General features: G+C 42.0%; 1 protein-coding gene across 4 annotated transcripts; it reads left to right on the top strand.

Annotated features, from left to right (window-relative positions):
• Positions 1-3,322: 3,322 nt before the first annotated feature.
• On the top strand, positions 3,323-14,060 carry GJA3 (gap junction protein alpha 3). 4 transcript variants are annotated; one of them, XM_061374641.1, is made up of 2 exons: positions 3,323-3,438; positions 10,307-14,060. In XM_061374641.1, exon 2 carries the CDS (start codon positions 10,324-10,326, stop codon positions 11,857-11,859), a length of 1,536 nt encoding a protein of 511 aa, XP_061230625.1. In that variant the 5' UTR covers positions 3,323-3,438; positions 10,307-10,323; the 3' UTR covers positions 11,860-14,060. The 4 variants fall into 4 exon arrangements, with proteins under 4 accessions (XP_061230625.1, XP_061230623.1, XP_061230624.1 ...); XM_061374639.1 differs by having other exon boundaries at positions 3,323-3,629; XM_061374640.1 differs by lacking the exon at positions 3,323-3,438 and adding an exon at positions 4,645-5,146.
• The last annotated feature ends 563 nt before the right edge of the window (positions 14,061-14,623 follow it).

The raw sequence follows: 14,623 nt of genomic DNA, 5'->3' as shown, positions 1-14,623 counted from the left end.
GTCTCTACGCCTCTTAAATTCAACTTAGTTTCTGTGACAGCCAAATCATACATTGCTAAAGGCCTGTCTACGTGTGGAACAGGGGTTGTCACCAGTGTGGAGGCTTGCATGGAAAATGAAAAGTGGTACTAAAGAAGGTAATTAAAAAAAGTTTGAAAATTATTCAAATGTGCATTTAATGTAAAAAAAAAATGTCACGTTCAGTTTTATTTTGTTATCTAGCATTAATGACAATGGAGGGAACCCTTTAAACATAACAAGGACCTAGGAATTTGGGGCACACTGAAGGGGCATCTGGCCACTGTCAGTGCTGTGTACCTTTAAAGATAAGTGTCAATGAGGAAGCTAGCAGGATGGCTCTTTTATGGGAACCCCTCTGTCAGAATGTCCACATGAAGAGACACTTTTTAGCACCATTGTTTAAATCTCAGGATATTTTCCTTCTAAATAAATTCCTCAGGGAGACAAGTCCTACTTTTCCTATTTCCCCCTTATATGGGTTCAGATCCTCACATTCTAGCATGTGACTAACAGCCCTCCATGCCTCCTTAATATGCTTTCATGCTTGGGCTTTCACCAGTATGAAATTGGATCTTTATTTTTAAAGCTGCTGCCTCCAAGTTTCCCCCAGGGATTCCGCATCCTTGCCTGTCTCATTTTCTACAAATGTCTCAGAGGGTTTTGGCAACAGCCCAAACCTCTTCTTGTAAGAACCCATAAGAGAATTCTTGGAAAGGCAATTGTAAGCTGATGGGTGTAGTCCAATGGTAGGCAAGTACTGTATCAGATTATCTCTGTTTGAAATGTATTGAATTCTGTCTTGGAAACCTTCTGTGGCAGGATTGAAAGGCTGCTCTAGAACCTCACTGCTGTCCTGAGCAAGAATATTTTTGTTACAAAAAGCTGTCAAGGCTGTTTGGTACAGGTGGTGAGAAATATGACTTAAAAACCTTCCAGAGAATGAAAAACCCATTGTGGAAACACCCAGTGCTTCATGCTATTAAACGTTTTGGACAGATTGATGAAAGTGAGAGAGCTCTCTCTACCTCTCCCTAAATCAAACTTCCTGCACTTCAGCTGATTCGATGAGCCAAGGTACTTGACTGCATGAAAAAGTTATAAATCAGGAGTTACTGAGGCTGCTGGGATTATCTCCTGTACCCTAACACGGCATTTCATGCCCCATTTTTTCAGGTTCCACACCACGATACTACTACACATAGAATCATGGCAGCACTGTGTTCCAGATGTAACACTCATCTCTGAACAAAGTAATTTGTCCTTGTGCCACCAGTAGTGCTTAGATTAACAGAGATCTTCCTCCTTCATGTTTTCAACTGAAAGATTTGTAGGGAGCGAACAAGCATTGCAAGGATTCAAGAGCATGGGGATAGTCTGTTTCAGTTTGTCACCAGTCGTCTGCTGCACACAGCTCCTCAAAGCATTTCAAAATTTTTCTTGGATAGTTTTTTTACTAAAAACTATTTACTGTACTACTAAACTATTAAAAACTATTTACTATACTACTATTACTTAACACTTTTTACTATAAAATAGAGCAACAGAGAGCTTGGGAATGACCCAGTTTGGTTAAGTTTTCAGCTCTGTAGGGTAGCTATCAACAGAAAAGCGTATGTCATTGATGGAGAATTGTTGTCACATTCAAGTCATTCTGTTTGTTTTCCTTTCTCAGGACAACACTAAAGAACACACAAAAGCCTAAACAAACTACAGGTGGTGTCCTGGGTTTAGCAGTGGCAGTCATTTTTCTCTTTCTTGGTAGCTGGTGCAGTGCTGTGTTTTGACTTTCAGCTGGGAACAGAGCTGAAAAACAACGATGTTTTGGTTTGGCCAAGGACTTTGTGGGCCTCATGCTCTTCCAGGGAGGAGGGGAAGCTGGGAGGAAGCAGAGACAGGACACCTGACCCAAACTGACCAAAGAGGTATTTCATACCACAGCACGTCATGCCCAGGATGGAACTGGGAGAGTGACCTGGAAGGGGGTGAGAGGGGGGACTGCAGGGTTGGAGGAGGTATTGGTCGGTGCTTCGTCGGGCTGGGGGGCAAGTTATCGGTTGCCTGGTGATGGGGTGTTGTATTCTCTTCCCTTGTTATTTCCTTTATCATTACTATTATTGGTGGTAGCAGTAGTGATTTGTGTTATACCTTAGTTACTAAACTGTTCTTATCTCAACCCGTGGGAGTTGCATTCTTTTTGATTCTCCTCTCCGTCCCTCCAAGAGTAGGGGGAGGGCAAGGGGGGGGGGGAGTGAGTTAACAAGCTGTTTGGTTGGGTTAAACCACGACAGGTGGCAGTAATATTTTTGAGTACTGATGCTGAAAATATCAAGACCCACCTTTAAATCACCATTTTGAAAATAGCTGCAACCAGTCTGTTCTTCTTTTCAAAGGGCCTGTGCACAATGGCTTGGCAGCTAATCTTGACTGAGGAGAGTCTGAGGAAAAGAAACTTTTAAAAGACTTATATGTAGTGCCTAACTCACTGTAGTGCTCAGTCCCAGGTATAGGATCTCAAACTTTGAAGACTCAGGCTTTTCATGTATAAAACTTGTCAAGTTTTGTCTTGGAATGCTTCAAGGAGTTGACGCAATGCTGCCTTTACTCAGCAAGTCAAAGGACGGTAGCCACTGCCCTGAAGCACCCTGAGGGTGAAGGCCCTGTGGGGTTCTTCATGCAGGATGAGCAGCAGTGGCAGCAAAGTTAAAACCTTTCTGTGAAGAACTTTTTTTAGTTTGGGGGTTTGTGGTTCTTGCTTTAAGATACACCTCACGGGTGAAAGCGGCGCTGTCTCCATCAAAACTCCCGGGCACTGAGGACGCCGCACAGGAGCACAGCCGTACGAGCCCGCCAGTGGGTGGCGCTGTGACCGAGCGCACGGGAGCGCCGTGACCCGCCTTCCGCGGCAGTCAAGGTGCGGCTGCCGGTGCCGGAGGCCCTGACCCCGCTGCCTAAGGGGCGCCGGGGGGGGACGGCAGGCAGCGAGGAGCGTGCAGGTAGCGAGCGGGTCCCGCCTCGCCGTCTTCGAGCGCATCCCCGTGGGGCGGGCGGGCACCTGTCGGGGAGGGGGTTCTTAGCTTTTGTCCTCTCGGAGGAGGAGCCTGTTTGTTTCTCAGGAAGTCTCACCCTGGCCCGCGAAGGAGGATGGATTATCAGCACAGTGGCAACGTTTTAAACGCTCGTGAGAGTCAAGCAAACTCCCCGGTCCCTCGGAAGGGGCTGCGTTATGCCTGCGGTTCTGCCAGCTGTGGGAGGCGGGCAAGGGGAGGGGAGAGAGAGAGAGAGACAGAGGGGGGGAGGAAGGAAGGGACAGAGGACGAGTGTCCGGAGCCTGCCGGGGCCGTCAGAGGTCCCCTGCCGCAGGCGGCCTGTGGGCAGCTGCCCGCCCTCCCCAGGGCGCGTCGCCAGCCGAGGCAGCAGGTAGGGAGCCGGGCACCGGGCTCCCGGCGCGTCGCGCCCCTGCACCGCCGCCGCCGGTCGTTGCCGAAGCCCGAGCGAACTTTGGGGCTTTTTTTTTCCTCCTAATTAAACGAGCTATGAGCCAACACTGTCCGGAGTCTTCTGAGCGAGTTAATGTTTTGCTACTTAAAATAGCCTTGGTCCCGCAAAGCGTAAGTAGAGCAAGCCTGGGCTGTGCCGCTCGGCGGGCGGGCCAGCAGCCCGGGAGACCCTGCTGTAGGGGACGTGGCCGCTGGCAGACCCGGAGCTTGCGCTGGGGACAGGCGGCGGGAGCCGGCCTGGGGCCTGTGGCCGCTTGCCGTGCCCCTCGACCCTGAGTTGGGCTCCAGAAGGGCAGGGCGAGCCCGAGTTCTGCGGATTGTGCTGAGGAGGAATAGTGGAAAGGGCCCTACTGCTTTAAGTATCTCCGGGTGTAAGTGTTCTCTGTTCCTGCCCCACCGAGGGAGCCGTATGCCCGCAGCGGTGCTCGCAGAGGGGACTGATAACTGGGGCCGGTGTGGAAGCGAAAAGTGTTCAAACCTCACAGAAAATGCAGCGAAGGAGAAGCAGCAGATTTATGGCTGTGATTGCTGTGAGCATGGCCCACAGAAGTGTGCATGTGTAGGGGCATATTAACGTCTTCCTTAAGGGTTTCCACTAGCATTCAAACACGGATGTGCACTTCAAGACAGTTTTACACTCAGGCTAAAGTCAAATCCTAAATAAGAAGCAGAGCCAGAATTGCTGTCGGCCCTGTAAGTGGGCCATCATTCACAGAGAATGATGGCGTTCAGGAGTGTAACCCAAGATGATTCTGGGGTTTCTCAGGGTGAGCATTGAGTTACCTGGCCCTTACAAACACTTTCTCCTGATAGTAGGGTGTCCTCCCTGCGCTGACCAGGCTTTTACCTTTCCAGTTACATCTGTGGTGTGAGAGGTACCAGACTGCCAGTCACACACTTGTTCACTTAGGACTCACACGGGTTGCAAATAATTTGAGATTAATAAATATTCTTTGGAAGATACTTGCAGCTTGTTTAAGTGAAAGTTTGCCAATGTTATAATCAAGAAAAGTTGTTTTGTTTGTGGTTTGGGGTTTTTTTGTTGTGTTGGTGGTTTTTTGGTTGGGTTTTTTGTTTGTTTGTTTGGGCTTTTTTTTTTTTTTGCGTGTCTTTATGACACTGGCATAGATAATGCAGAAGGAATTGAACTGAGTAGCCAGAAGTACTTGAGTTTCCCTGTAAGGGAAATTAAAAGGGAAAATCCTACTGGAATATGTTAGAATTAAACTATAAAAAAGATTTAAATGTTTTCCATAAGACAAAAACGTACTTTAAGAAGTTTGAACAGGGTATATAGCACTGTGTCCCTCACAGTTACTGTAACTTGCCTGAAGTCCCCTCAGACTGATACTTGCCTGTTGGAGTACCTGCTTCTCTGCAGTGAAAAAGGGTCTTGTGTCTTTGAATGCCAGAAAGTATCTTCTCTCCCTTGTATTTCTGGGGCAGGGGGCGGGACACTCTGAACTGGGCAGTTTTTAGATCCATGCGGCTCATGGTATGTGAGCACCTGACAGATCTGTCTCATTCGTGCTTCATTCACTCGGGATGTAGGGACTGTTCCATCATGTTTGGCTATTCCATAGTCCCCTGGTAGCTCCACACCCTTCACACTTTTCAGAGTTTCATTGGTAAGTTACTGTCTTTTGATTCCAATGTAGAGCTCTGAGGTGGCATTTGAGTATTCTGGGGGAGAAGAGGGGTTACTTACTGTGCCTATTTTTCTCCTTCGAGTAGTGAATCAGAGCAATGCTTTGTTGTGCCAGGGAACAGAGGAGATTACAGGTGGGATGTAGCTCTCCTGGGCTCAGCCCTGCACTCCTTGCACTTTTTGTTTACTCAGGCCAGACTTTCACTCAGAGGTAAGTGAAGCCAAGAAAAGGTGAAGTTTCGTCTGGGGTTTAAGGAGAATCCACAGCAGTAAAGTAAGCTTAAGATAATAAAAAGGTCAGCTGAGGAATTAATTTTTAACATATGATTAAAATACAATGAAAGTGATAATAGATGTGTTGGAAAGTATGACACTATAAGCAAGAAGAAGGGTGTTTTTCAAGTCCTTATTTAAACAGTTTATAAAGCTAATTATGAAAGCTCATTTGTGACTTTTGGAACACCCACTGTTGTGTTTTTTATATATATGCACATGATCAAATACCATTAGCTTCCACTGGAAATTATAGTAGCTTATTCTGTCCCTGCATATCTGCCAGTTTGTCTGGAATGACATGATCATGCTACAAACTGTGCAGGGTGACTGCTTTTATCAGATTTAAGTTAGCAGTTAAAAGCGTGGTAGTAATAGAGACGCCTGATTGTTCAGTGTAAAAACAAAGGAAATATGGCAACTTGTTTTCTCTTTTAACAGCATTTTTTTCTCATACTGGTTTATAAAATCTAGCTAATCTTGAAGATAAAAAATCCCAATATTTTAGACTGTCACAAGAAACAAAAAAAATGTGGACTGAATTTAAGAAATCTTATTTAGATAAGGACATCTGTTACATTTCTAGGTAATTGCTAAGGGATATTTTTTAGCTGTACTAGTATAGTTATTTATGTGTGTACATATGTGTCTATAAATACATTAACATGTACACGTACAAGTAAAATTATAAATACTTAAAATATCATATTTCACATACTTGATACATCATGATGAACCTCTTCAGTGACATCATGAGAAATAGAAATAATAACTGGCAAGTTCATAGATGCCACATTGATAATTATTTCTCTCCTGTAGAGGGATATAAATGGCATCACACATAAACACACCATCCAGAAAGTGTATTTGTGCATGTGCTAAACTTAGTGATTAATAGCACATCATTGATTCTTAAACAGAAATCCATTCCAGTTTTTATGAACTGCCCATTTTTCAAGATTTGTCTCAGAGGAATGATTTTCTAAGTGACACAAACACTATATGACTCCCAGTTCTTATTAAATGATCTGAGGGCTAGTGAAATCCTTGCTTTTTATACCAGTGAGTTAGATTGCTTTCTGAGACAGATTCTTTGTCTTACCTAATGGATATTTTTGCATGAATGTCACAAAATACAGATAAAGATGTTTCAATTCTTATCTGCATTTTTTTCAAGCACAGCAAAAGAAAATCTTTCTCTTCACAATCCTTATGGAAGCTTAAAATTTAACAGTTGCCTTGCTCTGTGTTTCAGCAACACTGAGAGTAATACTCTACAAATGAAGTTTATGTCATACTATAGAAGCTTGGAGTTGTTCTCAGCTAAAATACTGAGTTGTGGCTGTTTAGATTTGGGTATTTTATCGTTGAACTTAATGGTGACAACTCAAACATTCTGTGAGCTCTGTGAGCTTCCTGGTTTTGTTTTATGTCATTTAATCATTATTTGTATCAAGGCAACCCTTTAAAATTCTTGATGTGATTTTTGGCTGAGTTATGTTGGCTTAAAGAAAATTTGCTTGGAAAACTTACTGACACTGAAGAAAAATACAGGACCTCAATTTCTGAGAACCCTCCAGCCAGTGGAGATATGTATCTTTGTATTGCACTTGGAAATGACATCCTTCCTGTATTATGTACCACAGGTTATACACATTGGTAGTGAAGGCAATGACTTCTGCAGTTCACCTCTGTGTGGTTAAGATGCTGTGAAGTATCTGCTCACTGTTTAAGCACTTCTCTTTGTGTACAGGGTCAATTTGCACACTCTGATCTTAGAAATAATTTTTTAAATTCATTTAAGTATTAGAATAGCTTTTTATAAGTGCATACTTTAAGAAATGCATTGTGTCACATTTTTAGTGTCTTGAATAATCTCAAGCCTGGGCAATACTGACCTGTAGTAAAAAGAGAAAAAAAATCATAAGTAGTATTAGTGAATGAAGGATGATTGAGAATAAGTTAGATGGTATTATTTGTCATCTTTTAATGAGTTATTTTTCTTTCACTAATCACTAGATAATTCTTCAGAAAAGCACAGAAAAACCCCCTGCTTTTGTTGTAGTCATCACTTGGTGATCTTAGTAAGAGATACAGTAAAGTGTACCTCTAGGGAAAAAAAAAGATTGCTACCTCTGTTCACCTTACACTGCAGGGTTTATCATTTTTCAGGAGTGCAGATTAACTTAATTTTTTTGAACAATAGAAGGTACCATCTGTCTTTATAAAGAACAGTGTGTGGTCTCTGTGCCACTGGATGCAAAGGTAATGGCAACCATTCTGAAAATGGACCATAATTTATAAATTAAAGAAGATTGAATGTGATAACTTTTGCTGATTAATAAGTTTTTGTTACAAGTATTAGTAACAAAAGAACAAGCCACAACTTTGAGTACTCATTATCTGAGCCACCTGTTTTGCTTGGTCTGGATAGAAAACAAAAAGCGAGGCAGAGGGAACTGAATGGAGGCACAGAATAATGCAAAGAACAGAAGAGAAATGAAATACTGAACTTAGGGTTATGCTAAACTACTTGAATCCATCCAATATAACATTATTCATTTCACTGTTCCTACATTTTCCTACTCAAAATGAGAACATTCCCAAATGGCAGATTAGTTCTGACCAAAGATGAAACCAAACTGAATGTATCTTCAAATGGTTTAGTAAAAAAGATACAAAATTAATTAATTATTCCTTTAAAAATTAATACTGCTCAAGACTAAAATTACTTCACCTTCCAAAAGATTTTTAACTTCACAAAATTAGGATTGAGGATTAAATTTTAAAATAATATAAATATATTAAATTAGGATTATAAAAATAAAGTATTCTAACAATTTATTCAGTTTTGGGCTACTATTTTGAGATTAAAAAAAAAAAAAAAAGATTTAAAATTGTTTTAGGACCTGAGACACTATTACACAAAATTGACATTTCATTGCTGTTATGATCCATAGTTTATTGTTCTTTTCTGGAAAAGGAATTTAGTTATATTAAAGGAAATGTGGTTTTGTAGAATATCAAATATCTGTTTTTTAGGGGGAGTTTTTGTTGAGTCAACTTTGTGGGGATAAAAAGTGAATTAGTATTCCAGGATTTACAAAAACACAGAATACGAATGGGTGTGTTGTGTCCTTTTGTGTGACAGTATGCTATTCTGCAGTTATTGGTATTTAATTGCCTCATAGTAAAAGCAAGTTATTAAAAAGGTAACTTGAATAACCTTAACTAAAAGACTGACAGAAGTTCAGTACAGACTTTGGAAATGCTTCATCTGGAAAACCAGTGACATCATTGTTGGAAATCACAGTAAATATGCCACCAAATATAGTACTTTTTCTCAGTGGTAATATCCTACCTGTAATGATGAATGTCTTTTCTTCTTGGGAATTGTAAGATACATGGGTATTTTGGCAAGAGTGTAAGTATAAAAATAAAAAGATGAAAGTGTAATTCAGTTATATTTATGAAATATTTGGAGGTTTTTGAACAAGAAGATAATTAGACTTTTCCAGTAGTGGTGAATTTTTTTTTTTTTTTTTCTCCATACAAATTGTTATATTTGAATAATATAATTATTGTTATGTAATTATTATGTAAGTATTTCTGAAGGTATTGAAATTAGCTGAAAATTTTGCATTTTGTTTTCAGTTGAAGGTTGACATATAAAATACAGGTGTGTTCATTAGAAAAATAAAATGTACTTCTTACATATATTCCAGTATTCTTACATGCATTCCAATTAGGAACAGGCCAAGGATAACAAAAGTGACACCAGCAGGTAACAGCTTGTTTCTCAGTTGAAGACAACTTGTGAGAAATCTGATTGTGTACTTTAAGCCTTTCCAAATCCGAAGTTCTGTCACTGCCTAGAATTGGACATAGGAAGCCCATCATACATGAATTGTTGGAAACTACTGAGAAGCTATACACCAATTGTTTGTCACAGAATGGAGGTTATAGGGTGCAATTTTGTATTCCTAAGAAAATCTCTGTGCACACTTTGTAAAGTGCCTTTTTTTTTTTTTTTAATAATGTGGTGGTGGTGGTTCAGTAACAGCAGCTGGCAGGACAGTAAGGAAAATGCCATAGAAACCTTTCCACCATTCCTCTCAGAAGTTCTGATTCTTCCCAATATTTTAGGTTACTCAAATAATTTGTTCTTCTTAGAAATCAACAAACTCAAACTTGACTAGGCTTTGAGAACATGCCTGGTGGTGGTGTACACATTCCAGAATTAAACTGTAAATTCCATAGGCTTTGAGTAATTACTTTTCTGTGTTTGTACAGTGCGAAAATAGCAGAGACTTGGACATTACTAACTTCCTGAATGCTGGAGTAAGTAAATCCTGATAACAATAGCATGTTTAGAGTTAGGCAAACTTTGTATCACACTCCGACACAAGTGCAGTTATATTAATCGAAGATTAATGATTTGAATATTCCGTTTAAGTGAACTGTTGTCCACCTGTTCTATTCGAAAAACAGGCAGGTTAAAGGCATCTCAGGTGAAGAAAACAGAAGTAATGTTTTAAAAATATTTAAATCTCGTAGAAATTTTAGTTACAGACCTTTCTTGCTTGGTGTGTGTAGATATATATATTTTATATATATACTTATATATATATAAAACCACATGTATGAGCCAGGTGTAAGCACTAAACATCCTACTTCTGTGTTCATCAAAACCCATGGCTGCATGGTCACAGGGCTTTGTTGTTCTTAACGTAAGTGTGCCATAGTTTACAAGGAAGTGCATTTAAGAATTGTCATTTTTTGAGAATCAATCTGATGTGCCCCGGCATTGTGCAATTGTAAGATATTTTTTAACGTTAATCTAATTGCTCTAATGTTCTTATTGTAGGTTATAAATCTGAAACAATGGGTGACTGGAGCTTTCTGGGGAGACTGTTAGAGAATGCTCAGGAGCACTCCACAGTTATTGGCAAGGTTTGGCTGACAGTACTGTTTATCTTCAGGATACTGGTGCTGGGGGCTGCTGCTGAGGAGGTCTGGGGAGATGAGCAGTCAGACTTTACATGCAACACTCAGCAACCTGGTTGCGAAAACGTTTGCTATGACAAAGCCTTCCCCATTTCTCACATCCGCTTCTGGGTGCTGCAGATCATTTTTGTGTCCACTCCAACCCTCATCTACCTGGGCCATGTGCTGCACATTGTACGAATGGAGGAGAAGAGGAAAGAGAAAGAAGAGCTAAAAAAGAAGGGAAGCATCAAAGACAGCAGCTACCCAGGAGCAGCAGTGTCTGGCAGTGGTGGTGGAGGAGGCAGCAATAGCTTCAAGGATCCTCTTGGTAAAAGAGGAAAAGAGAAGCTCCCGATTCGTGATGAACGTGGTAGAATCCGTATGGGGGGTGCCCTGCTCCGTACCTATGTCTTCAACATCGTTTTCAAGACACTGTTTGAGGTGGGATTCATTGTGGGTCAGTACTTCCTATATGGCTTTGAGCTAAAGCCGGTTTATCAGTGCAGCCGCTCACCTTGCCCACACACTGTGGACTGCTTCATCTCAAGACCCACTGAGAAGACCATCTTCATCATCTTCATGTTAGTGGTGGCCTCTGTCTCCCTGTTGCTGAACATGCTTGAGATATATCACTTGGGGTGGAAGAAGCTTAAGCAGGGCATGACAAGCCGGTACAGCCTTGAGATGCCTGTTGCAACAATGACACCAGTCATGGTAACAGGGGAGCCCAAACCTGTTGCCCTGCCACCCCCAGCACCACCCGTGGTGGTAACGACTGTCGTGCCCACCCCTGTTCTGCCTGACACCCGCGCTGTCACACCGTTGCTGGCCCCAGTGACCATGGCACCATACTACGCTGCAGCTGCTCCAAGACCACGGCCCCCCTCCAACACGACCTCTGTGGCCAGCTACCCTGTTGCTCCACCAGTTCTTGAGGAGAGGCACCGTGCTGTGACCCCCACACCCATCTCTACTCCAATCACCATCCCGACCCCCATCCCCACACCGACACCAGCCGTCATCAACTACTTTAACAGCAACAGCCATGCCATGGTGGCCGAGCAGAATTTGATCAACATGGCAGCTGAGCAGCAGCAGAAGGCACCCTCCAGCTCCACAGGATCCTCTACCCCCAGCAGTGTCCGGCATCCTCTTCCCGAGCAGGAAGAGCCAATGGAGCAGCTACTCCCACCCCCAGTGGGGCTGCCCATTGCTGCAGTCAACAGTGGCAGCAGCACCAGCCTGAGTGGGGCAAGTGGCAGCAAGTGGGATGTGGAGGGTGAGGAGGAGGTGCCAGAAGAACGGCCTGTCTTGCCTGCCTGCACCACTGTGGAGATGCATGAGCCACCGCTGCTCGTAGACACACGGCGCTTGAGCAGGGCCAGTAAGTCGAGCAGCTGCAGAGCCAGGTCAGATGACCTGGCAGTGTAGTGTGGTCGCCTCTGCTCCGAGGAGCGGGTGGTGGAAGGCAGAGAGGGCAGGGGAGCTGCTCGGGGCAGCCAGGCCTTGCATGGTGGGATGGCCTGGGCTTCAAACTTTGACGCTTGCTGTTTTTGCACTCTGTGAGTTGTAGTGGGAAAAAGTACCAACATTTTCTAATAGGTCAGGGGTGACCGAAGCACAGCTCATGGGCCAGGGGACCAATCATGCTTCCCTTCACATGTCTATGGCAGATCTCCCAAAGGCAACTGTAGGGAAGGCCTGCACAGATAAGAGGTGGTGATGGTTGCTGGTCATGTGTTCAGAGGCTGAACTTCATCTGAGAAAAATGTTAATACCCCAGTGCCCACGTGGCTGCCTGTCATCTCCCTCTTGCCCTTGCCTTCACTTCCACCCTTCTTCACATAAGCTCTACACGAGCAGATGCAATGACTTACTTTCTTCCCCTTAAATCTTGCATAGCCCTGTGGCAAACATCAGGGTGGCATTGCCAGTTGGCACCTGTCACCTCAAAGGACCAACTTGCCATATTAAAGGGGACTCAGTCTCTTCCACATAACATGACTTAATGAAGCCTTTGTGCTCATGGCAAATCGCCAGTGTGGTCCTTGGCCAGGCAGAGTTTAGGTAACCCCTGTAATAGATTTTTGAGATTCATCTTTCTATAATTTTTTCTACTCGACCTGTTAGGAATTGTTCAGTTTGACCTTCTAGTCAGTGTTTGCCGACCATGATCACACCATGTTTTTAAGCCTACACATATGTTTGAACATGTTTGATTATAATTTTAGATGACTTCTGAAATTGCTTAGAGGAGGACAGGAATTTAAACCACACCTCAGAAATTATTACACAGAACAATTTCTCTTCAGAAAGCAAGGATTATGATTTCAATACACTGTGACCCTATACATTGCCCATGGACAGACAATAGGATAAAGTACAGCTCTGCATTTTAGACTATTAGGTATCAGCTTAAGTTTGTTGGGAAAATGCTTTTTAGATGTAAACTTGAGTGCATATTTTTAAGTATTTGAATATTTTGAGAATTGATTTTGATCTGTAGGTTTAAAATTACTAGACTGTGTAATTAATCATTTTAGTTTGATCTTACAAGAAAACGTAAGTGGAAAGACCCTTATTAATGGTAAAATTCCCAAAGCAACATTATTTCCTGTTGTGTCCTACCCTTTCCTTTAACTACAGTCTGTTGTGTCTTGTAGGTCAGTGAAAAAAGATTTAGACAATATTGTATTGCAGAAAAGGTGGCTAAAATATCTGTACCACATGCTAGTGGCTGATGGGTCTGTTCTGATCAAACTGAAGTCACTTGCAGGATTTCCATTCAATTTAACAAGGAGCAAGATTTGGGGATGGATCTTGCAGGCCTTATTCAAGCAAAACTAACATTCCCATAGAGTCTTGGGAGCCAGAAAGAATGTAGATTTGGGGCCTTAGATAAAGACATTAAAATCCTGCTTTTGAAAATTATGTTTCCCTTGAAAAATGGGTGGAGGAAACTACTGATATCTTTTTCTAAAGTGCAGCTTTCCTTACAGCTCGCTCTGTTCTTTATTCCTTTGTAACAAGTACTCTCACAGACATCAGAATTTTGAATGCCTGATAAGGCTCAGGAGAGTTTGGGTATAAAAAGGAATGCAGGATTAGGCCCACTTTCTGTTCTAATTAAAATCCAAAAGAACTGAAGCTCGGAGTCAGTCCTATTGCTGCTATAAATCAAAAGTACTGTAATTGAAGAAGAGCAGTCAAACACACTGGGCTAACCCTTTGCATCTTCAAAGTGTTCGGCCTGGCAGAGGAGTCCTTATTCAAGCACGTCAAGGTCACCCTGTGGCAAGCAGTTACAATTGCCAGTTACCTCTGCTGTTAAATGTTTTCCTGAATGTGTTGAATTTATTCAAGTGTTAAAATATATTCCCAGCACTCAAGATTAAACCTGTATTTTTACTGCTTTCTGAGTAGACATAAGTAAACCCTGTGTAGTTTCTCATGATCAGAAGCACTGTTCTGCAACTCTTGGCCATGATGTCTCATTACTTCCTTGACCTGCCTGTGATGAACCAGGTGAGGAGAAGTCTTTCTGCTGCCACTGACCTTGGGGGCAGACACTGCATTAAAAATCAATGTACAGTAGTACAATAAAGGTATTTTCTATTAGGTGTTCAGCTTCAGGCATGCTCTCATGAATTTTCTATATTATAAGCCATAAAAACCCTTTCTGCAAGAAAGATAACAAGCTAAATTCTACTTTATATTGTATCCATGCAACTATGCTGAACTTAGACTAAAGTTGATAAAGTTGCTTAGATGTAAACAAATGCATTTTGATACTCAAAAATTCTGTAGATTTACTAGCATCTATGCTAGCAGTTATGTAAGTTTTGCTAAACACCAAGAACTTGGTACTACTGATATAAGGCAGTATGCATCTCTGTATTTTTGTACGTCAAAATTCATGGGCTGCATTTTCCTTTCTTTTATGCTTCTAAAGAATAAAGTCAAAGTCTCTCTGGAATGTATTTATAGAAACCAGACCACCTGGAATACATGGGGTTTTTGTATCAACGCCTGAGAGCAAAACTGACTTCTTGTTTGATGGAACTCTGAATCTTGCAGTCCTTACTTTAGAACAGTCTTTACAGAGTGTGTCATAAAGGATTGCATCTGTATGATATATAAAAAATAATGACAAAGATAGGTTTAACTTAGGATCAACTGATACCTAGTCTACCCT

The sequence above is a fragment of the Neopsephotus bourkii genome, unplaced genomic scaffold (genome assembly GCF_033783945.1).
Source record: "Neopsephotus bourkii isolate Nb327-2 ecotype Australia unplaced genomic scaffold, CSIRO-AGI_Nbou_v1 NB_1638, whole genome shotgun sequence".
Taxonomy (NCBI): domain Eukaryota; kingdom Metazoa; phylum Chordata; class Aves; order Psittaciformes; family Psittacidae; genus Neopsephotus; species Neopsephotus bourkii.
Note: the sequence above shows the minus strand (reverse complement) of the source record. Positions and strands in the feature narration are given on the sequence as shown.